This window comes from Pseudorasbora parva, chromosome 3 (assembly GCF_024679245.1).
Source record: "Pseudorasbora parva isolate DD20220531a chromosome 3, ASM2467924v1, whole genome shotgun sequence".
In the NCBI taxonomy this organism is placed as follows: domain Eukaryota; kingdom Metazoa; phylum Chordata; class Actinopteri; order Cypriniformes; family Gobionidae; genus Pseudorasbora; species Pseudorasbora parva.
In genome coordinates this window covers 58,244,346-58,271,967 of record NC_090174.1, presented here as the reverse complement: position 1 = coordinate 58,271,967, position 27,622 = coordinate 58,244,346, and the positions used below count along the sequence as shown (strand labels likewise).

At 37.5% G+C, this 27,622-nt stretch overlaps 1 protein-coding gene across 2 annotated transcripts in view; it reads right to left on the bottom strand.

Annotated features, from left to right (window-relative positions):
- Positions 1–10,702: 10,702 nt before the first annotated feature.
- The window catches only part of mvb12ba (multivesicular body subunit 12Ba), a 38,966-nt gene continuing 22,046 nt past the window's right edge, over positions 10,703–27,622 (bottom strand). For both annotated transcript variants that reach the window (XM_067439656.1, XM_067439657.1), the window contains exons 4-10: positions 27,169–27,265; positions 26,610–26,739; positions 25,648–25,797; positions 18,970–19,061; positions 15,184–15,239; positions 14,947–15,006; positions 10,703–12,896 (exon numbers count right to left, since the gene is read on the bottom strand). In XM_067439656.1, coding sequence (XP_067295757.1) covers positions 12,810–12,896; positions 14,947–15,006; positions 15,184–15,239; positions 18,970–19,061; positions 25,648–25,797; positions 26,610–26,739; positions 27,169–27,265 — 672 coding nt within the window. In that variant the 3' untranslated portion in view covers positions 10,703–12,809. The remainder of the gene's footprint in view (positions 12,897–14,946; positions 15,007–15,183; positions 15,240–18,969; positions 19,062–25,647; positions 25,798–26,609; positions 26,740–27,168; positions 27,266–27,622) is intronic.

The following is a 27,622-nucleotide window of genomic DNA, read 5'->3' as shown; positions in this document are numbered from 1 at the left end:
TTAGTATTCTTCTCTCCTCTAATTATGACAGGCTGATTTACGTCCCTCCTGTAGATGAAATCATTTCTCCTCAACATTCCCCGATCTTTTTACACTTTTCATCTTTCCAAGTAAAAATGATGTGCGTTCATCATCGGAGGAGGGTCTGTTTCCTTCAGGCTTCACACCTGATTTAGCCCACAGCGCATTTCTATTTTGTGTTTTATATCAAATTAAGATTACTATAATATAAACGAATTAATATATTCGATACAATACTAGCCTATATTTTGTATTGAATATTAAAATAGCCTATTTATTTTTATTCACACACGATATAGGCCTACATATGACGTTGATTTCATTAAAGCAAACAAGGAAACTGCGCATTAAAGCCAACGCAAATGTTAAGCTATAGCCTAATAATAAGCCTAGTATTTAACACTAATTTAGGCCTGTCTGTAGGCTAGTACAGATAAGTTCAGAAAGCCTTGCTTCATGTCCTACTGAGTTTGTTAAAGCTGAATTTAATATAGGCTAGTGGAAAATTAATATATTCCAAACAAACATCCGGATGAGGCTTTTTCCCCCCTCAGAGTGCGATTTATTCGGCGATTCTTTCTAACGCGGGAGATTTTTCCCTCTAGAACGTCTTAACGTTCTAAAAAAAAGAAGTTCTGTCAGTTTCCATCGCGCGCATGTGAACGCGATTAGTGAACGCAGTGAACGCGATTTCACGCATTTATTTAGAGCGTCTTCATGCAAGAACTAGGCGAACCTTTTGCTGGAACTGAATTGTTGTTTGGAAAACGATATTTATGTCGAATAATATACGGCTATATACTGAAATCAGCCACCCTCTTGTTTTAACTCCTATTAATTGAATTCAGGCCATAATTAAGGGGTTAAACACCTATAGCCCTAAAACCCAACAAACTCTAATCATGCCATTTCTATTCCTTGGCTTAAAACGTGCATTTAGAAACACTACGTAGCATATAATAGTTCAACTCTAAAAACCCAACAATTAAACCAATTTAAAAACGAAACCGCAATAGGCTATATATATGTATAAATGTATACATTTTTGTTTTTGAAAGCTATAGCTCTGAACGCTTGTGTTCATCATATTGTGTTCTTGCGCCCTCTAGCGTCAACCTTCCTGCTATTGGACTTTACAGTTCTCCAACCTCTGCCTTCTGCCTCTGCTATTACTACATAACTAAAAGATCTAAGTGATATTTACTCGCATTGTATTTTACAGACAAAGAAAGAAAGAAAAAACCTCCTGGGATCTATTTTTCTTTTGAACCAGGGCTGAATAAGTCAAATAGTGCCATAAAACACCAAGCCATGTGAAACTGATAAGAATGAAGTTAGTAATTGTGTACAAATCTTTATTAAACTGAGGTGATAGTACCATTTATCAATCTGGCAGCACACATGCATTTTGGTTTTACAAAAGTACACCGATCAGGCATAACATTATGACCACTGACATTGATTATCTGTTCATCACAGCTCCTGTTAGTGGGTGGGCAAGTGAACATTTTGTCCTCAAAGTTGATGTGTTAGAAGCAGGAAAAATGGGCAAACGAAAGGATTTGAGGGTAAGGAATTGATGCACGTGGGGAGCGAAGGCTGACCCGTGTGGTCTGATCGAACAGCTGAGCTACTGGAGCTGCTCAAGAAGTTAATGCTGGTTCTGATAGAAAGGTGTCAGAATACACAGTCCAACACGTTTGTTGCGTATGGGACTGCATAGGGACCAGTCAATGGAAGAAGGTGGTCTGGTCTGATGAATCACGTTTTCTTTTACATCACGTGGATGGTCGGGTGTGTGTGTGTGTGTGTGTGTGTGTGTGTGTGTGTGTGGCTTACCTGAGGAACACATGGCCCCAGGATGCACTATGGGAAGAAGGCGAGCCGGCGGAGGCAGTGTGATGCTTTGGGCAATGTTCTGCTGGAAAACCTTGGGTCCTCCATCCATGTGGATGTTACTTTGACACGCTCCACCTACCTAAGCATTGTTGCAGACCATGTTCAGCCTTTCATAGAAACGGTATTCCTGGTGGCTGTGGCTCTTCCAGCAGGATAATGCTCCTGACACAAAGCACAAATGCTTCAGGAATGGTTTGAGGAGCACCACAACGAGTTTGAGGTGTTGACTTGGCCTCCAAATACCCCAGATCTCAATCCAATCGAGCATCTGTGGGATGTGCTGAACATACAAGTCTGATAGGACTTAAAGGATCTGCTGCTAACATCTTGGTGCCAGATACCACAGCACACCTTCAGGGGTCTAGTGGAGTCCATGCCTCAACGGGTCAGGGCTGATTTTGCAGCAAAAGGGGGACCAACACAATATCAGGTTATAATTTAGTTCATTAGTATTAGGATAATGTTATGTCTGATCGGTGTATAATGAATAATTGTTTTAATTTAAAAGGTAAAGAAAAGAAGAAGAAAAAACAGTAGGCTTACCACATTCAATCTCCAAGGCCTGGATTCACAGACAGGGCTTAGATTAAACCAGGATTAAGCCTTAGTTAAATTAGGACATTGAAGTATCTTTTATAAATGTTCCTTAGAAAGAACAAAAAATATTATATATTTTAAGATATCAGTTAAAACAGCTCAAACATGTTTTTTTGAACTTTAAACTAGATTTAAGATGTATTTGAAACTGAGGGTAAATCAATAGCGTGACTTGCATTGCATATCATGTAAATAATGTAAATGCCACCACAACTAAAATTCTGGAGGCGCACAAACAATCTCTCAACAAGCAGATCACAGCACATGTGTGAGTGATTATCATCTTTATATCTAACATTTGATCTGCAGATAGAGGAAACTGGTGGACACTGAATATTAAGTTGTGGATGTTTGGTATGAATGTTAATTCAGGAAAACCTCCCACAATGAGCTCCATTAAAATCCCTCCTGAAAGAGAAGCATGTCTCATCAAAGCCCCGATCAAATGACTTTTACAATATTAAAGCTAATTCGTGTAATCTCCATTTATGTGACGCACGTTTTCTTCCAAATGGAAAATATTGCATGTAAAAACATTTAACAAGCGGGGAAAACAAACCGAGCTCTTAAACTGTTTATTGTGGTTGCATTTAATAGGTTCCGTACGGCAACAGGATCTGCGGCTAGTTCGGATGAAACCGTCGACAGCGACAACAAATTTGTGTTGGACATGTGTCAATATGATGCAAAACAGATTAAAATATATAAAAAATTAAATCTGTATAGCCTACAGTAGTGGCCAACAGTGAAAAATTGCCATCTTCACCTGTAGCCTAAATATTATTACAAATTTGAGGTTACACTTTATTTTAAACTTTACTTTGTTACACTGTAATTATACATTTAAATCCTGAGTAATGTTAATACTTGGTTTGGTTTATAGTCATTAATAATTATTAATGTAATTATTATAGTAACATGTATGGAACAATGACACTGTAAAATAAAATAGTGTTCCCAAATTTGATTTTGTAACCATGTGGCATAGTTTTGCTTAAAGAAAATTGTTTTATTCATGATAATGTGTCAAATTGTGCTAATGGCCATGCTGTCATACTAAGACATTATGAACACATGCAAAAACGAGAGAGAAAAAAATGCTAATAATTAACCGATTATGTTATAGTCTTTGTTTTTATGCCTTTTTTGGAAAAATAAAATGTAGTGTTTTGTTTTTTCTTCATATATAAAATAATATGACATATTTCATTGCATATAGGTGGCAGTGGCACCCACTTATCATATCAGGTGACATTTTATTTCGATGGTCCACTTTACACATTCTAATGTTAGTTAGTTCATGACCTCAACGCTAGATTATTGTAATGCTCTACTAAAAAAAAACTCCAGCAGGTCCAAAACTAAGCAACTCGAGTGTTTACTAACCAGGAAGTATGATCAGATTAGTCCAGTTCTATCAACACTGCACTGGCTCCCTATTAAACATTAATTTTAAAATCCTGCTTATTATTTACAAAGCCCTGAATGGTTTAGCTCCCCAGTACTTAAGCGAGCTCTTAACACATTATACTCCATCACGTCTATTGCCTTCTCAAAACTCTGGCCAGTTGATAATACCTAGAATATCTAAACCAACTGCTGGCGGTCGATCCTTTTCCTATTTAGCACCTAAACTCTGGAACAGTCTTCCTAGCATTGTTCGGGAAGCAGACACACTCTGTGAGTTTAAATCTAGACTGAAAACGCATCTCTTTACTATGGCATACACATAGAACATTATCAATTTATATTATTCAAATCAGTTAAATTATTGTTTTAGGCTGCATTAACTAGGGGCGTGTCTCAAACAGATCCCTAGTTCACTAGTCAGGGCACTGATTAGGACATAAGTCAACGGGCTGACTCCCTTGTCAGTGCCCTGACTAGTGAACTAGGGATCTGTTTGAGTCGCACACTAGGTCTGCCGGAACTATAGGAACACTTAACACCGGATGTCGTCGTTTCATCGTAAGACGAAGGCATCTACGCTAATATTAGTCTCTGTGTTTATCCCGAGGTTTACTAAAGTCAGCCGGATCTGAGCCGTATCCAGATCAGATGGTGGACCTTCTCCTAGACACGACCAACACATCCCTGAAGTTTCTGCAGAGATTGTGTCAACTAAACTTTTCCCTGTGAAGGCCTCATCTCACATCATCCAGTGGCACTGATCCTAAAAATAACCCGTCTCCCGCATGACGACTGATCTTCAACCAGATGGAAGAACTGGACAAATATTCTGGATGTTCGGATCTAATATGACTTGTAATGTTGCCTGAATCATAATCATACACTGTTTGTTCACTGCCCCGAGGAGAACTGGCCCACTGACTGAGCCTTGTTTCTCCAGAGGTTTTTTTTCTCCATTCTGTCACCTGAGTGAGTTTTGGTTCATTGCCACCATCGCCTCTGTCGCCTTTGACTTTTGACTTGCTTAGATGGTGACACTAAATATTCAACTATATTACTGGTCTACCTGCATTGACACCCTCATATGAGAATTGAACTGAGCTGGATGATAACATCACTGTTTTCTCTATAGAGCGGCTGCACAGCTGAATCAAATTCAAAGTTGCATTATTTTCCTGTTATGACTTTAAAGCATTGTAAAAAGTGCTGTATAAAAAAAGGTGACTTGACTTGAGGTGTTAGGGTACTGATTAGAATAAGTTGACATGCACTTGCAAAGTTGCTCAGTAGAATGTGTAAGGTGGACCATCAAAATAAAGTGTTCCCAAAAATCACCTTAAAGGCTTTGCAAATGCCCACCTCTCCCCTCCCTTTTGAAGGACATAGAGAAGCTACGGTGGCCGACACAGGACAAAGATGTCGTCGTCTGAGCCAGCAGAGTGTAGCTAGTGCTCTGTAGAGCAGTTTGTCCCTTAAGGGCTACTGTAGAAAAATGGCGGCGCAAAATAAACTTCACTGTAAGGAGACCCGCGGTGTGTGTAAATAGAAACGGCTCATTCTAAGGTAATAAAAACATAACAGTTCATTATGTAAGGTCTTTATACTCCACTTAAAACAGTCTATTATGTCTATTATATTGCATTTCTGTCAATAGATCCTCATAAATATTACACACTGTACCTTTAATTAAAAACATTTTTTACCATCAGAGTAAAGTTTAATATAATTGATTTTATTAAAAAATTGACATTGCTTTACTCTATAATCGAACTCTGAACATTATTTTTAGGCAAGCATATGAATAAAAAAAATTAAATATCATCAAGTTTCACAGACAGGGCTTAGATTAAGCCAGGCTTAGATTTATGAAACAGGCATAAATATATCTTTCAAATCAATGTAACCTTTAATAATATGTCATTTTTGTTGCCCTGAAAGTTCCAAAGGCTAATAAAGTTCAGATTACATTTGATCAGATCTTTGCTGGGAGGTTTTGCTTTAATGACTTTTTTCATGGTTTGGCTTCATACTTGTTTTATTGTCCCGTGGCAAAGGTTCCTCTGAAGCTAATGGAAAACAACCTTCAAAAGACTATCAAAGCAGAAATGACAATCTTCAGAGGCTGATCTCGTCTGGGAGGTCTTTGGGGTGCGCTGTAAACGTCTGGTAGGAAGCCCAACTTTCTTTCCATGACGGCAGAACGAGACATCAGAAGTGTTCAGAGGCAATACAGGAGTTAATTGAGTCAAGGACATAATGCTGAAATTATGACAAATGTCACAGGACAACAGTCTCTTCGTTCTTAAAGGGATAGTTTACACATTGTTTCAAACGAGACTTTCGATCTTCTTCGAAACACAAATTAAGATCTTTTTCATTAAATCAAAGATTTCTGTGCCTCAATTGACAGCAACGCATCACTTTAATGCTTTAAAAAGTTCATAAAGAGATTGTAAAATCTGAATTGTACCAAGCGGTTTAGTCAAATTTTTTGAAGCGATTTGATCGTTTTATATAATTAACATGTTTAATTTAGGCGTTTCACATTTAAGCATTAATCAGCAAACATAAAGAGAAGCTCAACTGAACATGCTTGAACAATGAACCTCATTGGTTCTCGCTAAAGCTCAAACGTGATGCGTAACACGAGAATAAACCTCATTGGTTCTCACTGAAGCTCAAGCGTGCTGCGTAACACGAGAATGAACCTCATTGGTTCTCGCTGAAGCTCAAACGTGATGCGTAACACGAGAATGAACCTCATTGGTTCTCTCTGAAGCTCAAACGTGATGCGTAACACAAGAATGAACCTCATTGGTTCTCGCTGAGGCTCAAACGTGATGCGTAACACGAGAATGAACCTCATTGGTTCTCTCTGAAGCTCAAACGTGCTGCGTAACACGAGAATGAACCTCATTGGTTCTCGCTGAAGCTCAAACGTGATGCGTAACACGAGAATGAACCTCATTGGTTCTCTCTGAAGCTCAAACGTGCTGCGTAACACGAGAATGAACCTCATTGGTTCTCGCTGAAGCTCAAACATGCTGCGTAACACGAGAATGAACCTCATTGGTTCTCTCTGAAGCTCAAACGTGCTGCGTAACACGATAATGAACCTCATTGGTTCTCGCTGAAGCTCAAACGTGATGCGTAACACAAGAATGAACCTCATTGGTTCTCGCTGAAGCTCAAACGTGCTGCGTAACACGAGAATGAACCTCATTGGTTCTCTCTGAAGCTCAAACGTGCTGCGTAACACGAGAATGAACCTCATTGGTTCTCTCTGAAGCTCAAACGTGCTGCGTAACACAAGAATGAACCTCATTGGTTCTCGCTGAAGCTCAAACGTGCTGCGTAACACGAGAATGAACCTCATTGGTTCTCTCTGAAGCTCAAACGTGCTGCGTAACACAAGAATGAACCTCATTGGTTCTCGCTGAAGCTCAAACGTACTGCGTAACACGAGAATGAACCTCATTGGTTCTCGCTGAAGCTCAAACGTGCTGCGTAACACAAGAATGAACCTCATTGGTTCTCTCTGAAGCTCAAACGTGCTGCGTAACACAAGAATGAACCTCATTGGTTCTCGCTGAAGCTCAAACGTGATGCGTAACACGAGAATGAACCTCATTGGTTCTCGCTGAAGCTCAAACGTGCTGCGTAACACAAGAATGAACCTCATTGGTTCTCTCTGAAGCTCAAACGTGCTGCGTAACACAAGAATGAACCTCATTGGTTCTCTCTGAAGCTCAAGCGTGCTGCGTAACACGAGAATGAACCTCATTGGTTCTCGCTGAAGCTCAAACGTGCTGCGTAACACAAGAATGAACCTCATTGGTTCTCTCTGAAGCTCAAACGTGCTGCGTAACACGAGAATGAACCTCATTGGTTCTCGCTGAAGCTCAAACGTGATGCGTAACACGAGAATGAACCTCATTGGTTCTCGCTGAAGCTCAAACGTGATGCGTAACATGAGAATGAACCTCATTGGTTCTCGCTGAAGCTCAAACGTGCTGCGTAACACAAGAATGAACCTCATTGGTTCTTGCTGAAGCTCAAACGTGATGCGTAACACAAGAATGAACCTCATTGGTTCTCGCTGAAGCTCAAACGTGCTGCGTAACACAAGAATGAACCTCATTGGTTCTTGCTGAAGCTCAAACGTGATGCGTAACACAAGAATGAACCTCATTGGTTCTCGCTGAAGCTCAAACGTGCTGCGTAACACAAGAATGAACCTCATTGGTTCTTGCTGAAGCTCAAACGTGCTGCGTAACACGAGAATGAACCTCATTGGTTCTCGCTGAAGCTCAAACGTGATGCGTAACATGAGAATGAACCTCATTGGTTCTTGCTGAAGCTCAAATGTGCCGCGTAACACGAGAATGAACCTCATTGGTTCTCGCTGAAGCTCAAACGTGATGCGTAACATGAGAATGAACCTCATTGGTTCTCGCTGAAGCTCAAACGTGATCCGTAACACAAGAATGAACCTCATTGGTTCTCACTGAAGCTCAAACGTGCTGCGTAACACAAGAATGAACCTCATTGGTTCTTGCTGAAGCTCAAACGTGCTGCGTAACACGAGAATGAACCTCATTGGTTCTCGCTGAAGCTCAAACGTGATGCGTAACATGAGAATGAACCTCATTGGTTCTTGCTGAAGCTCAAATGTGCCGCGTAACACGAGAATGAACCTCATTGGTTCTTGCAGGTAAAGCAAACATGCTCGAGGTTCATGTGAGAGTTGATAAATGTTCCAAAGTTATTTATTAACTTTTTTGAAGCGTGGTTGTTTAGTAGCTGTCAATAGAGGGACAGAAAGCTCTCAGATTTCATCAAAAAATCCTTTCTTTTGTGTTCTGCAGATAAAGGTCTTACTGGTTTCTTTCCCTGTACTAAAGCTCTGAAATTTGATTCACATCAGTTTTTAAAACAGGAAAAGGTGATTGTTTTTCATTAGCAGCAATCTGAACTCAACACAGATTTGAGAGCTGCAGTGAATGTGATGTAAATGTTGTGGATTTCAAAACAGGTTATTTATCTGGGTCTCACACCTAAAAGTATCTTACAAGATGGTGTTCAATTTCTGGACTACAACTGATAATAACCTCAACCACTGGTTGTTGGAGAATCTTCCACAATCCCATGGCTCTGAATGAAGTTTCTGAAATGAATACTGCAATACATTTATCACAAACTCCATAACTTGATCTGGATCTGAATCCAGCTTGTCCTGGTCTTTGGTGATCTTGTAATTGCGCACTATGGTTTATACCAGAATGTTAATCAGATCGTTGTAGGACACAGTACATTATACTTTCCAAGCGGTAGAAACTCAAAGACAAACAAGCAGGACTGTTTGTGATTTCAAAACCACAAAACCTCATTAAACCTGAAGAAACTGAGCTTATACTGTCAGTAAAGAATCATGCATTCACACCGAACATACATCTTACAGTAAAAGCGAAGCATTTACCAGAACCAAGATGTCACGGTTAAGAGAGAAAATGAAATAACCTTTGTGCGGTTTCTTAAATGCTCAATAACTATCTATAAACATGCTTTGCCGTTTCTTGTTTAGCTCTTCATTCTCTTAAAAACTCATTAAAAAGCCGCACAAATAGCAGCACGTCGCCCGAAACCTTCTGCAGTGTTTTAATGCTCGGAGTCTTGAAAGTGTCCCTGTGGTTTTGTGCGCATGATGAATCTAAATAAAGTGACTTGACAAACGGCCACAGGAAGCTCGGAGCATTTGTGAACCCAAAACAGAGACTTGTCATTCCAGTAAACAAGTATTACTCCGTGGCGAAACCACCTCACATGCGCAAATCGATCACATAATGCGTATAAATATTACGAGTGTGCAATGTCGTGGAATGTACACGCCAAAATGAGTTTGAGTGCATGATACACACTTTATTGCGTGTAGCCTATATGACACGCTTTTGGGTAGGATTAGGGTGGTAGGGTGGTGGGGTGGGGGGTTCATAGCCTACGTATAATACGCCATAAAGTATGCACGCCAAAGTAAGTTTTGGCATATACATTCCACGACATTCCATACACGCGAGTATATAGTTTAATGTTTCTGTAATGGTTTTGAATTCTGTGGTTACCATTTTGATGAAGAGTGGTGCCTGTGCTTAGGCTCTGGGCACTCAATGATCTATGCTAACGTTAGGCATTTCATCACACTTTTCTTAAATTATCATTATTTACATTGTGTATGATGATGATGAAAGTATGACACGTTCAAAAAAGTAATGTTAAAAGTATAAAAATATAACAGTATTTGATAAAATTGAGTTGGACCAACTCAATTGCATTGTCTAAAACTGAGTTTGACCAACTCAATTACATTTCATTGCATGAATTAATTTTTATTATTTGGGGCTATACATATTTATTGGATGGAAAACCTGCCCTCAATTAAATTGAGTTTGTCCAATGAGTTATTTTTTTGAGTGTACTGTTTATACGCATTTTCCTGAGTGTTCCTCAAGCGGCACAAATATGGACATCTGACAGCTAACTTTCTTTGTTTCTCTGTCGATAACAAATGCATGAAAAATTTAGGGTATTTTTATAGAATAATAAAGCAAAAAACTCAACCAGCAGTCAACACTGGCATTCACATTTACACAATAAAGAAATTAAAATCAGCTGACAATGCAAGTGACAAACACACAGCAGGTTCATCCGGAGGCTCTTGAACTTGATGAATATTGAGCGCTTTATACAATCGTGAACAGGAGTTTATTTGCGCAGTGCAGTAACTGAACACCTTTTATTGTACAGTATTTGTTTGCGTGACCAACTTGCAAAACACACTCAACTATTCCCAAAAGAACAAAAAAACATTGGGGCAACATACTAGCTACATTCCTAAACATTTAAATTAGTCTTCATATAAAATCATTAAATAATTAGATCAAAGAGTACTATGAAATGGCAAATTAAATCCTCATTTTAATGTTGAAAAAATAGATAACGTCGCATGCATTCATATTTACTGTTAAATAAATGACTGAATTGACTGAACATTTTTTAAAATCAACATCAGCATGTTATTCAGACATGATGTTGTTAAAAGAAAAATGTTGGTTCTGATTTTATTTAGATATAAACATGGGAGTTTTTCCAAAAAGAGTAGACGTCTTCAACCCAAAAAACAGACTGGAGCGGTGCCTGAAAGATCGAGTTTGAAGGTCGGAAGCTATCGACTTCAACAGACATGAAACAATAAAAAGAGAAGTGGTTTGTGGGTAATTTCAGATTTGAAATCATACACAATAAAAGTCACAATAGTGGTTAGAACAATATAGCTGCTTAAAAATTATTACCCACGCTGTGAGAAATCTAAAACCCGCCTGAGTGTTTGATAAAGTCTCACAGTGAAGGTGTCAAACCATCTGAATGGACTCAGACTCGAGGTGTTTCCAAGCTGAACGAGGTTTCAGAAATAATAACACTGTACTTTCACAGATAATAACCGTCACCATATCAAACAAAGCAGCGCCCGACACTGCGAGCTGCTGAATGCTTTACTAAAACTGAACGGCTAACAACTAAATGTGCTCTGGATAATCAGGAGAAATATCACCAAAACTGGCAAGAAATCTTCAGTTCACCCTGGAAATCAAAAGAAAGAAATTAGAAATTATATTTTGCATAAAGCAGCACTTTTTTTGCATTGTGACTATTTTTGTTAGAATTAAACACATTCCTCCAAATTAAATCCTAATGTAGTTCAATAAAAAAAAAACACAAAAAAAAACTGTAATATAAAAAACTATGTATAATTTAAATTAAAAAGTAAAACTGTACACCTACCTCATGTAAATTGTAATTAATTTAACTATTTAAAACGATTTCTCAATCATGAAATTTGTGGAAAATAATGACAATTTTAAAGAAACTATGATCCTAAAAAAATTTTTTTTATTTTTTTTATGCAAAATTGTATTTCTATTTTTTTCTTTTGGGGTGAAATATAGCCGCAGAAATATTCACTTGTTTATTAAAAAAGACCATAAACTTCAGAAGCCATAAACAGACTGGCAGAAACATTATCCAAGTGCTTGAGCACCGTCGAACACCATGACAGACTGAAAAGAGTCAAATCTCAGTAAAACTAGATCAGTGGATTAGAAGGACGACACAAAGGCAAAAACAGGGAAAACGAGTAACACTCAATTGGAAAACGACACATTCCTGATTCATCATCGGCTGTCTATGTACAAGGGCTCGCTTGGAGCTGGAGTGCTCCTATTCCCTAATCTCTTTTTCCAGATAACCTCAAACATATTGAAATGTTTCAGAAATCCTGTAACAGTGCAGTGATCTGGGCTCCGCTTCCAAACAAATCAAAAAACAAACAAGTCATGCAGCTGCTGCCATCTAAATGAACAAAAAAAAAGGCAAAATACAAAAAAATAAAATACTCTTCCAAATCCACGCCGGATGAACGCATACTCTGGGGCTCAAATGTGAATTGTCAAGGGTGCGTCCAAGTCCGACCCTTAATAAAGTCACCGCAGTAACAGCATCTCAGCCCAGCAGCCAGAACAAGTCCGAACACGAGGCCATTCCCAGCGCTCCTTCACAACACTGTAGTGGTTTTGATTTGATCGCTGTCGTAAAGGAGCATCCAAAGCTCTATGAAAAAGCAGCATCAACTTAAGAGAGACTGAACTTGACCACATGAAATGATATTTGTTATTTTTTTTACATGGGAAAAAAAGTGATTTTTTTTCCCTCCGTCAAACTTGTTGCGATTCATCGGTGGGTTTGTGTTTTAATCTCAGAGAGGTGGGCGAGTCTCTGCTCGGATCAGGTCTTCAGAAGTCCTCTCCATCTTTTCCTCCAGCGTGTGAGCTTTAGGCCTCAGAGCCCAGAGAAGTTCTGGTGGGACTGGGTGGCAGACGGGCCGCCGCGCTGTGCTCCGTCCGAAAACTATATTCATACTGACACAAATACATACAGACAGAAAGAGTTAAAGACGCCATCTGAGAGTGGGATTCATAGCAAACACTGACCTCTAGTGGCTCAGTCACAAACAGCTACGCATATTGGTGCTGCAGCACAACATTTCAAAGCTTAACTATATGAAATATTAGGCAAATATCAGTATTAGTGATTGTCATTCAGAAATCATTCTAACATGCTGATTTGCCACTAAAGAAACTATCAATGCTGAAAACTGCTTTATATTTTTTGTGGAAACATTGATTCTTTTTTTTTTTTCCAGGATTCTTGAATGAACAGAAACCTTTTGTAACATTATAAATTTGTTTACGGGCACTTTTGATCAATTTATTCCATCCATGAGGAACTTTTTCATAACATATAAAAGAAACATAACATAAATCCTCCATAATACCTCTTTTAACATTCACTGTAATCAATAACCTTTAATAATCATTGTAAAGCACAGCCTTTTTAAATTTGTCCCATTTAAAAAGATATCGCTTGTATAAAACAGTGTCAACAAATAAGAGTAACAATCAAACTTATTATTGATGATAACAATAAAAAAAAATCTTCCAACAAAAACTATTGTGCCTTAAAGGGATTGTTCACACAATAATGAAATTTACTCCATGATTTACTCACCCTCAAGTCATCCTAGGTGTACATGACATTCTTCTTCCAGTTATATTAATAATGTCCTGGCTAATCCAAGCTTTATAATGGGATTGACTTGACCATAAAAGTGCATCTATCCATCATATGACTGCTCTACACGTCTCTGGGGGTTAATAAACGCCTTCTAAAGCAAAGTGATGCGTTTGCGTAAGAAAATATCCATATTTAAAACTTTATAGACTAAAATAACTAGCTTCCGGCAGTCAGCGGTACACAAGTCGACTTACGGTGAAAGAGTTTACGGTTAGATTTTATTCGTCTGGAAGAATGATGTCACATACACCTAGAATGATTCGGGGGTGAGTAAATCATAGGCTAATTTATTGGTAAACTAACCCTTTAAAGGTGGGATAAGTGATATTTCAAAACCGTTTTAGAAAAAGGACTCGGGCTGAGTGGAATAACAAACTTGTCAGGTCAAACAAATCAGCAGGAAGGGGCGTGTCTACTAATGATGGTGAGAAGAGCGCTTGCTTGCTCTGTGCACGTCATTATTCAAAACACACGAGGCACACATGACGGACATTAGCCGAGAACTAGCCTAATATATGCTGCTTGACTATGCTCGTGTGTCATGTTCACTTGTTTGTCCATTTGTGATCGTATTGAGTCTCACTTCAGCGATGATAAAGACCCGTTCATTTCCACACCGTATGGAGCATCTAAATCTCCTCACTGTGCGCTTCAAGCATCAGCTCACACAATGTCTCCGACAAGTAAGATACTATACTCCTAATATATGTTTGCTTACTCTTTTCATGATCTATATAACCCTAATCCTGTCATAATTGTAATATGTCGTTAGTTGGACTGTCGGCTCGTGCTATAGAGTTGTTCATGACAAAAGTTTGTGATTGGTGTAACTCTAATCTGGTCATAATTGTAATATGTCGTTAGCTGGACTGTCTTGCTCGTGTACTATCGAGTTTTTCACAAGAACGGTTTGTGTTTTTGTGATAGAAGGGGTGACTTTTTGATTGAATATTCGACCTGGATTAGATACATAGAGATTCTGCCATAGCCGTTAATGCCTCTGGGTTACGTATGTGTGGGGCGGAGCTATCAAAATAGGGGCGAGACCCTTTTGGGGGTAGGGGCGTATTTGTTTTCGTGATTTGAAATATAATCAACGGTTACCAGATAGCACTTACACCCCTTTTAATGCATTTTAAACCAAGAATGAAAACTTTTTTCAGTGTGAAGGGGTCTTTAGTCTGAATGTAAATTGACTGTGAATAACAGGCAAATTAATACTGATTTAATTAATGTGCATATAAAATATATATCAATATTTATTTTAGTTTGCATTTTAATGGAAACAAGAAAAGCACACCAAAGTGTGATGGGTGAAACTCAGCAGATCCTCACCTCTTTCTCAATCTCTGCAAGTGATTTGATTCTGATGCCCATTAGATCCACCTGCTGCAACTGAAATACAGAGACACGGTCAGACCAACAGCAGCCAGATAAGGCCTTGTGCTAGTTATAAGCACCTATAATACATTATTCTCTATTGCCAAATGGCATTTTATCCTCTGAAAGCATTTTGTTTAGTCACATCTTTATCTTTGCAAGAGTTCATTTGAAGCATGAAAACAAACTCACGTCACTGGAGGCACACGCAAACTTCTCAGAGATCATGAAAGGCACTCCATCCATAGCTGAGAAGTCAAAAAGGCAGAGTTAACTAGAGTTCACTACAATTTGCCCAGCACAAAAATCTAATCTACGATATATAATTTGAATGGCTATGAAAAGTAGGCCTGTCGCGATCATGAATTTTGTGCTGATGATTCAGTCATACAAATAAATTGCGATTAACGATTTAATTCTGTCACTTACGGTGTAAACCAACTACATTATTTTGATACTTATTTGATAAAGTAAGCCCACATTATTTACTCTAATTGCAGTGAAAATTCATATATTAATATATTTACATAATACATAATATAACATAGAGCTACACAATTATTCATTTTATTCCTCAATGACAATGTATCCATCTCATTATTTCTATGATATAATAATTCAAACGTTCACAGAAGTACTGGGATAAAAGTTTATATTTCGCATATAAACATTGATGTCTACCGCAGTGATCCAAAACCTTTTGAAAGTAACTTGACGCTTCAAATAAAGATTGTACCAACCATTACACCAGTAGATGGTGACAAGTGACTGTTTAAAAATGCATTTATCATTGAATCAAACAAGCGATAATGTATTTGTCATTGAATCATTCATTCAAGAGATTGTAATCATTCATTCACTTATCCTGCGTCCCAATTCGCATTCTATCCATACTAAATAGTATTCGAAAATAGAATTAGTATGTCCCAAATCGTAGTATGTTGAAAAGAGTATTCCAAAGATACCCGGATGGTTTACCATTTCCAGTCAGATTTCGAAGTACGGATCGATGTGCACTCTGACGGCTGATATTGGCCACAACTCATTGGGAGTTGGACGAGAACTACAAACGCGGATAAAAAGCGTAAAAAAACTACAAACATGGCGGATGTGCGAGTCTCACGGATAGAGAAGTTTAGATAAAGGGGTTTGAGTGACCAACTATCAATATTTAACCTGACAAAAATATATTTATTCAGTGTTGTCCACGTTATATTTCACCTGCAGCAGCATTGTCAACTTTTGTAATGACACGTTTGGCCATTAACTTTTAAATGCATCATTATATTTAAACTGCAAACACATGAGGAGAGTCTCTGCATTAAAGACACACACACAGCAGATCAACGTGCGGCTACATTTCTCTCTGATACGGTAGGAGATTAAACTGAATGTGGAGGATTTGAACTGTGACGAATCTGACGATGCCTTACAGCAGGGGTTTTCAAATTTTATGATGCCAAGGACCCCCTAATATGATGAAGCTTTTTAACGGACCCCCTTCCTAAAATCAATCTATTTTTATGTACGAAAAAATATTTAAACTGTTAGATTAATATTAAGTGTGACATTATAAATACAACATATTGTTTTCCATCTTAAATGGGCTATTAATGTTGGATGCATAAACCTGAAGAAGAACATTTTCAATTAAAAAATGATTTGTATTCAACTTTTACAATAAATGCATGCAAGCAGTGTACAGACTAGGTTAAGAAAACAATTTTTTTTTAAGATAAAGGGGACTATAGTGAGAAACTCACTAAAGACTCAAAGCAAACATTTACAATTCTGGAATGTATACGGCAAAAAAGGAGAGAAACGTTTAGAAATTAACCAATTAGAATATTTGGTAGACTTTATCCATTTTTGCTTTGTCTTTATTCTCTGAAATTTTCTGGGGACCCCTTAGAACCTTCTGGAGGACCCCTGGGGGTCCCCGGACCCCTAGTTTGAAAACCTCTGCCTTACAGGGCAGATTAACGGTGACGGGATGCTCGTAACTAAGCGACAGAGTCCGTTAAAGATGGCGAAGTAGTCCCGAAGCTTGCATACTTTTCTGCTACACACTCAAAAGTATATACTTTTTCTTCACAAAAAGAGTACATCCTTTTAGGACGAAGTATAAGTAGGCGAATTGGGACGCAGCATTATTCATTCAGTACTGAAACAAGAGAAGTCTTTATGACCGAGTCGTTTGATCAGTCATTCAAACAGATTTTTTAAAACATAATTAATTTAAATAAATTAAATATATATTTTTAAATGGACTGCAGAAATTATTATTGTCAGAAAAGAACCTCTAGTAAATTACATGTCATTTTTGTTACTGTTCAGAATAATGGGACCATAGTGATTTGCAAAAAAAATATGATTGATCAATTTTTCCAGAATCGTACAGCTATACTGTAATATAATTTAATATAATATAAAGTCTGATTAAACCCAGAAACTTTAATTTCGTATGAAGACTTTTCGCTATCTTTATGTACTTTAGAACAGTGATTTTTTTAAATATTCTTTGGCAAAATGTGATTGAAATGTGATTTATTACAGATATCTCAAATTATCGTGATTGATTGAATAACCACAATTACATGAAAGGCCTAATAATAAGGCAACAGAATGAATGCAAATGACTTAATTTTTTGCAAGTCATTAAGGATAAAAAGATCTGCTAAATGATAAATGCAAATAAAACCATCTCTCTGTAAATCATTACGGAGACACAACTGGTCTTCACGAATGTATGCGGTGAGAAATGAGAGCTCAGAACAGAGAGAGATATTTTGACTCATCACTGGAACAGTTGGTGATTTCACCTCGAGAAGGGTTTATTATTACATCCCTAACGACAGCAGTCATGAATCCACACGGACACTGTGAGTCCTGATGGGATTTCAGACAGAGGATTATTACATGCACATTTAACCAAGCCCTTTTCCACTGTCCTTCATCTCAAATGTAAAGTGCTCATGTCTCACCTCAAGCAACAGATCTGACATATAATACACTACTGCTAAGAAGACTGGAAGAAAGGTAGTGTTTACATAGTCCATATACAACGATCAGGCATAACATTATGACAGGTGGATTGAATAACTGATTATTATCACAGCTCCTGTTAGTGGGTGGGATATAGTAGGCAGCAAGTGAACATTTTGCCCACAATGTTGATGTGTTAAAAGCAGGAAAAATGGGCAAGGGTAAGGATTTGAGCAAGTTTGACAAGGACCAAATTGTGATGGCTAGACGACTGGGTCAGAGCATCTCCAAAACTGCAGCTCTTGTGGGCTGTTCCCGGTCTGCAGTGGTCAGTATCTTTCAAAAGTGCTCCAAGGAAGGAACAGTGGAGAACCGGCCACAGGGTCATGGGTCACAAACAAGCCCAACGTCGCAATTTACAGGACTTTGTAAATTTATCTGTTGCTAACATCTTGGTGGATCTTCAGGGGTCTAGTGGAGTACATGCCTCGACAGAACAGGGCTGATTTGGCAGAAAAAGGAGGACCTACACAATATTAGGTCATAATTTACATTTATGCATTTGGCAGACGCTTTTATCCAAAGCGACTTACATTGCATTTAAGGTACACATTTTATATTATTGTCAGTTCTTGCTTTCCCTGGGAATCGAACCCATGACCTTGGCATTGCTAGCGCCACACTCTACTGGTTGAGCTACAGGAAAGCCGTTCCTGTAGCTCTAATAATGTTATGCCTGATCGGTGTATATCATATAGCAAATACTTTTTTAGTAGATATTTTCTAAATCGAACTGATTTAGAAAGAGTGAACGTACAGAGTAAACCTGATCACTGATTATTTCTATTTTTGTATAATGTTTTATAATTTTCTAGACTGGAGCTCTATTGGTGGTCTTATGTTACAGTCGTCTCTCGTTAGCGCTGATGGGATATTTAAGAGGTTGTGAAGGTTTTCAGTTTGGGCCAGGTGTGTTTTGTGCGGTTCTGGTACCAGAGATGGCATAGAGGTTGGAGTTCTGGTGTTCAAAGTCTGGTCTGGTTGTGCTTTTTCTGAAACATGCCGGCAGGGTCATGGATATGTGCCTATGAAGAAACAGAAACAGAAAACTTAAATCACATAATCAAATACATATTCAACGTATCTTCCTTCAACCTCAATATTATCAGAGTTGTGTTGATTGTGTCTCATCCGCTCAAAAAAGGGCTGCTTTTTAAATGTCCCTGCCAATCTTTCATCTGACCGTCAACTTTAATGAACACTGAGTGGACTGAAGGTTGTCTCAGTAACATTCATGCAAATTATGATAATTCTGTCTCAGATCACATGAGGAGATCTACATCCTAATAAAGCAAACTATTTGCCTAATGATGCCAGAACCTTTCAGTACATTTTGTCTAGATTTTTCCCCTTGTTTTTTAATGATATTTTCAGCAGTTGTGCTTAGGTTTGATGTTTTTAGTGGCGATTCTTATAGCTTTAGCTGTTAGAAACCCCTCTCAGAGAAATGTCTTTGGTCGTTGTGCACATCTCGTCAGGAGTGTTGCTTTTAAGGGTGTTTTCAGACCTGTAGATCATTTGCTTTGTTCTGAAACAGGGGCTTAATTTTAAAGGGGCTTAAAAAACAGTGTTGCCGTTTCTTCTTGGATTGGTTTGCGTTCACAAGGCAACATTTCTAAGCCCACCAAAACGCAAGTCCCATGTAAAACTGTCCTCTTATTGGACAAAGTTCACCTGTGTCATTCATCAAGATTGCTTGACATTTTCATTTTTACAAATATAGGCTAACTAATAAAAATCAAACATTAAAAAGCAAGTGAACAGTCAGTAAAAAAAACTAAAAACAAAAAAAAACACTAATTACAAGCATAGATAAATAGAATAAAACGATGTTACAAATAAAGTAAGGTCTAATTGTAGTATTCAGGTACAGAAATGTAATAATTAGGCCTACAATGTAAAATAACATTATAGTGTTTGCTGTATAAACTGAATATACTGTATATATTAATCTTTGTTAAAGCTGTGTTTTGTCATTTGATTATAATTAAATGACACAGACAGCATTTATAGGCTACTCTCACTTTAAGACAGAACGCATGGATCCAGTATACTGATACACATCCGATTTCTTTCTCAGCAGTTTCTGTTCAAGATATAACTGACTGTTTTTACGATCATACTTGCCAAAGATGGGTATTTTAACACCATTTTATGTGTAGGCGTCCGTTCAAGCGTCTCCTTGAGGAATCAATTCAGTGTTTGGAAACATTCTGCATTAGAAACCGGTATTTTTCAGGATGAAACAAACAACTACTTCAGTAACACGGTCCTGCTGCTGGCACACGGATAAAGCGGTGCATTTACCACAGATCCACTGAATAACAGGAGAAAGCTGTAGGTCTCATGTGCAACACCCACCATTAAACACTCATAGCATGACTGAATCACCGCACGCATGACTTATCCTCAGTTGATGTTTTCAGTATGTAGGTGTTCTGCTGGCAGCTGGAAGGGAAACTCCACGCTTAATACCAAATCATGTGGAACAAAATGAGTGCATCCACTTGTTTCCCAAACTCACCTACTGTGTTTTAGATTATGGGCAGCACTTCCGGTTTGGGGAAGTTCCACTTAAAAAGACTGAAACGAATCATTTCAAATCATAAAGTTGCACTACAAACAATCCTTATCGGTCAGTCTGACTGAATGAGCTGTAAAATGTTCTTCATGTGTTATTTCCAGATGTCAGGAGCATAATGTAACTCTTGGTATAACAAGAGCTTTTACAGGCGCTGCATGAGTTTCCTGCTGATTTTTTTATTTATGTTCCGCTGTAAGAGTATGAAAAAGACAACATATACTGTGCATTTATGGTCTGCTCTCCTGATTAAATGTATGATATATTCCATGATTAATTAACCGAAATGCACTAAGAATCTCGTTAATTTCCCAAATACTCACGTCTCTTTCCAGGTTTGTTTTCATACGGATGCAATGTTAACTGGAATGTTTCTAAAGCAGGTAAACACAACATTTATTGTCTGTCAAATGACAGAAATCACTTTGAAATATTATCACTCAGTGTTCCAATTAATTAACATTTTTGATTAAGGCAATGTATGTTACATAATATTACTGCAATGATATTTAACACATCCGTAATATTGCTGCGGAAATAAATCAAGATTTTGGGATTATTCATGGTCTGTTGTAGTCTTTTCTTTAATGTTTTTTTACACTTTTAAATGTCTTATTAATGTTCGATAGTTGAAGGGTGAGGAGAATAATGTAATCTTCTTATCGTCAGTCTCTGAAAATGCTTATAGAGCAAACCTTTCACTGATTGTTTACAGTTTAATGGAAGTTAGTCCCATCATGCCTCATAGGGCATAGGAAAAAATGGCTATAAACAGAATTTAGTTGTGTTAAACCAGTGATATTCGTCCTATGTAATGTGGTAAAGATAGAAACTAAAGTGACTGAATTTATAGCATTATAATCTTTCCCTAATACAGGAACGAAAAGTTCACTCATGCTAGTTTAGGGTTCATGCATCAAATTTAGTTTTACATGACCTTTCCACCTCTATAGCACTATTCGAACAGTAATTGTTTCTCGTGGGGTCGTAATACATTTTCATCATTTACAGGGGCTAGTCTGTGATTTTATTGCCATCCGAATCCAGTATGTCAGTGTTTTCCTCCCACCACCAGCGTAAAAATCCCCGGCTGAATTACCATCTGTTTTTTGACAAATACCAAGGTCGTGTAGGGATTTAATTGCCGTCCGAATACACATCTCTAAGTTTTCAAGAAGAAATCGCTTCAAAATTCACTGTTTATCCTTTTTGACCACTGCAGAGCACCGTACGGTTGAGCTTCGCTGTAATTTGGATGCATTTTAAAGATCTAGCCTTTTATTACTGAAATGCTGGGAAGTATTTGCAAGAGCAATATATTTCATCACTGCTCAAAAAATAAAAAGAAGAAAAGCATGTACACATTTGAAATGGGCTGTTATTACGACAGCAATTATATATGTTAAAATAACCAAGCAGCATTATGTTTACCTCATGTAAATTAGAGGCTGTAATATTAACTTATTTCCGTTCATTTTCCATGTGGAATAAAATGACCTCCTTTATTTTGAGATAAAATACAAGACAGAAAACCATTTTACTATAATGTGCATCTATATAGCTTCCTATTTTTAAACTGATTTAAATAATTAAATAATAATTAGTATATTATTATTATATTATTAAATAATGGCTGTTATGACTGGCTAACATCAATGCACTGGTGTAAATCACATTGTCATTCATTAGATAGTCAACTGTTTAGTCTACTTTTCTGCTTGTTGTCTGCTAATAGTCTCGATTGTTGTGTAACGCTGGGAGAAAAAGCGCAGACATGCGTTTAGGAACCACAGAATGAGAAGACGGTCACTCCCTTATGGAGATGCATTTTTGTTTAAGTGACTTGACTGCAGTTGTATCCTGTTATATATAAAAGGATCACAGGCCGCCAGTATCAAGAGAGTAGACAGACACAGAGGAAACTATGAGAGGGAAACAGCTGGAACAGACACTTCCCATTAGGGTCAGAAAAAGCTCCGGGGCGTACAAAACCCTGAGACACAAACAAGCCAGTAAACATCAAGCATGTGAGAAAACATACGCAAGAATAGCATGTGAAAGCACTCTTAAACATTTCATTAGTCCAGTTATATCATGGAAAACAGGATGTTTTTGCATATTTTGATTAATACTGTTATTCCGTAAGGATGCATGAAGTTGCAAAAGTGTCAGTAAAGACATTTTATAATGTTTAAAAAGGATTTCTATTTTAAATAAATGCTGATCTTTGAACTTTCTATTCATCAAAGAATCTTTAAAACCCATGCATAACTGTTTGCATAAAAATATTTAGCAGCACAATTATTTTCAACACTGATAATAATAAGAAATGTTTCCTAAGCAGTAAATCATCATATTAGAATGATTTCTGAAGGATCATGTGACACTGAAGACTGCAGTAATGATGCTGAAAATTCAGCTTTGATCACAGAAATGCATTACATTTTAAAGTATATTACAAAGCAGTTATTTTAAATTGTAATAATATTTCACAATATTACTGTTTTTATTGTATTTTTGATTGAATAAATGCAGCCTTGGGGAGCAGAAGAGCAACCCTAAACTTGTGAACCGTCAAGATTAGAGATGCACCGCCAAAATAATCGGTATCGGCCAACAAAAGCATTATTTTCACTATTGGCCAGCTGCTTGTTTAAAAACTATGGAGAGAAAACAGTATCTAAACCTTCCACAAATGTACGTGAGAGATCCACATTCGCGTTTACCAATCCACAAATGCACGCGAGAGATCCACATGCGCGCGCACCAATTCACAAATGCACGCGAGAGATCCACATGCGCGCGCACCAATCCACAAATGCACGCGAGAGATCCACACACACATTTAATTATGTGTAAATTACACACCTGTAATTTAATGCACAGTAAATCACAAGTCTTTTGCATTGGTGTTCTTCTTAGAATGCCCCTGAATATGCGCTTTTGTACCTGTGGAATGTTTTGAGACTGTCGTTCCGTGGCCTTGATTCACAAATGCACAGAAGCCTATCCGTATCTGTCCCAAAGATGCGATACAGTGTTCTTCCTCCAGAGGGCGCTTACTGGCCTTCGAACTGAATCTTCCAAAGGGCTAAATTCATTTTGTTTTCTGACTTGGTGAGACAACTGAAGTCTAAACATGTTTCACTTAATATCTTATACATTAATACAAATATAGAAAACAAACCTTTTTTTATTCTTCAACATGAGATCAGAAAATATATAGCCTATTAAAAAAAAACATTCGGATAACAGGATAGCTTTTAAGTCTTTAAAATGATTTCTGTATTAGAATATGAACGCATGGAAACGCCAGAATATGAACGCATGGAAACGCTTACGTGGCTTAATGCACTAAGACAGTATTAATATGATATTTCCTTTTGGTGTTTGGTGTGTTTTTAACACTGTCTTAGTACATTAAGCCACGTTAAGCATTTTCTTATAATGGTTTTCTATGGGAGAAAAACGTTTAACGTGTAATAAAACGCCTTGCGTTCATATTCTGGGCTATGATATTTCCTGAGTTTGGTGTGTTTTTAACAGTCTTAGTGCATTAAGCCACGTTAAGCGTTTTTCACGTTAAGCGTTTTAGCTGTGGAAAATCAGCCAGTAAATCGCATGCAACCCATAGCAACGCACTATGGCAACACTTAGACCGACTGATAAGAAAAAATAAACAGACATTTTCCGACTTTTGAGCCATTCGTTAATATTGTACACATTGTCATGTTATTATAAGTCAAATGTATTTTGTTTTATTGACCAAAAATATTATCATTGATATTTGTCTGAGAGGGGCACTTTTGATTTATTTTGAAAAAGGGCTAGGGCTCGAGCACCCAAAGCTCCGCCCTTTGACCATGCCTGCCCTGTTCAGTCTCACACTTGGCACAGCACTTGCGATAGTACTTAGCCTAGTAATGACCAACAGTTACAGAAATCATTTTAAAGACTTAAAAGCTATCCTGTTATCCGAATGTTTTTTTTTTTAATAGGCTATATATTTTCTGATCTCATGTTGAAGAATAAAAAAAGGTTTGTTTTCTATATTTGTATTTATGTATAAGATATTAAGTGAAAAATGTTTAGACTTCAGTTGTCTCACCAAGTCAGAAAACAAAATGAATTTAGCCCTTTGGAAGATTCAGTTCGAAGGCCAGTAAGCGCCCTCTGGAGGAAGAACACTGTATCGCATCTTTGGGACAGATACGGATAGGCTTCTGTGCATTTGTGAATCAAGTCCACGGAACGACAGTCTCAAAACATTCCACAGGTACAAAAGCGCATATTCAGGGGCATTCTAAGAAGAACACCAATGCAAAAGACTTGTGATTTACTGTGCATTAAATTACAGGTGTGTAATTTACACATAATTAAATGTGTGTGTGGATCTCTCGCGTGCATTTGTGGATTGCTTTGTGTGTGTGGATCTCTCGCGTGCATTTGTGAATTGGTGCGTGCGCATGTGGATCTCTCGCGTGCATTTGTGGATTGGTACACGCGAATGTGGATCTCTCACGTACATTTGTGGAAGGTTTAGATACTGTTTTCTCTCCATAAAAAACAGCTTATGATCAGGGCCATCAATCAAAACGAGTCGGAAAAGCATGTCGGACTACAACTTGTACGACGAAAATGTCTCTTGTGTTGGATTTAAGGCTGTTGAAGGTGACCATAATGCATTAAAGCAGGCTCTATTTGACCCAATGAAAATCACCCAGTGTAAACCAGGTTACCAGGGTTGCAATTTTCGAGTCAGCTACTGAACTGAATTTGCCTATAAGTACAGCCTATATTGGAACTATATGGGATAAACTATAACTATACAGGATTTCTTGGAAAACCACATCCTCATTTATTCCAGAATCTAAGGAATGCTAAGCTGCATCTGCTGATTAAAGTGTTTTTCCAATCCATGTTTCTCTTCCTCCTCTCAGTTTGTCTCATTCTCTCTCTTTCTATTCTGCAGCTGTTGCAACAAAAGCACTTCACACTTCCTCAGTTTTTCAGATTTCACAAACACGTACTTGGGCAAGACTGGCGCTGGAGTGGAGTTGTTGGTGACCGTCTGGATGTTATTGGTGGTGTTGGTGGTGGAGTTGTTCTGTACAGGTGAAGAGTCCTGGGTCCGGGGCACCTTTCCCATACGGTACCAGATCCCCATATTGTTCAGCTCTCTGAGAGGAAATACAGAATTTAAATCATTTCACCAAATTGTAAATGATTTACTCAGGATAAATGAAACACAGATGTATTTAATAGAAATTTATCAAAAAAGACAGAAAGACATAGCCAGAGATACACAGATACCCTTGTCTGAAAAATACTTAAAAACAACAGTCCTAATGTTGAATATTGCTCTAATAATTATAATGTTTGGGGGTTTTCAAACATGTTTTAAGATTTATTTTTTTAATCAGAGCATTCTTTAATGAGAAAAACCTTTTTAAAACAATATTTTTTCTATATCTTTTTGACTATAAAAAGGTTAATGAATGTTTATAGATTTACTTTTTACCAGAAGTAAAGAACTATTTGTAATTAAATTGATCATACATAAAAATGTACAAAAATATAAATATGATAAATATAAAAAATATTTAATAATGAAACTAATGAATTATTATTCTAATACTGTATATTATCATTATTATTAAATCTAGTGCAAATAATAAATTGACACATTAATATATACACACAATAATATTACATATATAATATTAATATATTTTACTATATATTCATATATTTAGGATATTTTAATATTTAAGGAAGTGTATGTAAGATTGCGGCCAAAACTGGTACTGCAATCACGTTCAAATGACTGTAGAGCGGTGTATGTAATATGTTAGTTCACACTGATGTTACCTAATGCTGTAGTAATTTTATATTGCCCACCTGCAGATGAATACTATAAATGTTCTCAAATATCCTTTAAATATATCAGGAAGTCAGTCTAGGTCACAAGTCCTTGTGTAGAGTAACTGACCCTATGAACGTATACTGTGGCGGCGCCTGTTTAGAGCGTCCTAAGATACGGATATCACAGATGGCAGCTTCGGTGGAGTCTCTCGGGATGAACTTAATACATAACCTCCTCTTCCTGAATGCCGGCTCCTCTGGAGAGAGAGAGAGAGAGAGAGAGAAAGAGAGGAACAGAACATGTTAAAGAAAGTAAAAGGGAGATGGAGAACACAAAATAGACAGAACGAGGTCAGTGTTGGAATTGAAAGGGGATCATTTCACACAATCGATTAATTATTTAACACGAGATACCAAATCCACAAAGGAGGTCCAGCTCTACTGCACGTCTAAAAGCAACTACATTAGTGGAAAACATCCCTTTAACTCTGGTCTGGAGTGTCACGGGTTTATTTAAGCTACAATAACGGTTTCATAACTTGTGTCTGTGCAAACATTCAGGGATCGTGTCATTCAACATCAAATCCACCATATCAATTAAAAGACCTTTTAAAAATATGGTTTTAAAGATGCATTAGTTGGAGAATGCAGTTGTGAAATGAACAAGAGGAGATACGAGCTCTTACGCGTGTCCACGGTCTCCTGAATGGGAATGAATCCCACAGGCAGTGTGTCCTTGATGTCGATGAGCTTCATGTCTACGAGCACATTTCCTAAATGACTCTGTGGAGAGATACAGGAAGAACATACAGGAGAATGTCAATAGACGAACTCTGTAGCCATGCACTTGGTTGCATGCTTTGGGGTTTATTTTTATTTGTAACACACAAGCAAACAAAATTTGAAGCATCCTCTTAGTAATAGTAGTACTGAAGTCAAGGTTTCTTGTACTAAAAACAGAATTTAAACCACAAACATTGTTTTAGTTCGCTTTGGTTTGCCTTAGAAGAAAGAATTAGACTAAACCCCACAGGGATGGAAGAGAGAGGAAGCGGCTTTGTTTTCATGAACAAAAAGAAATTGTCTAAAAAACAAAACAAATAGAAGAGATCCTGTGACATATTACAGAGAGCACTTCAA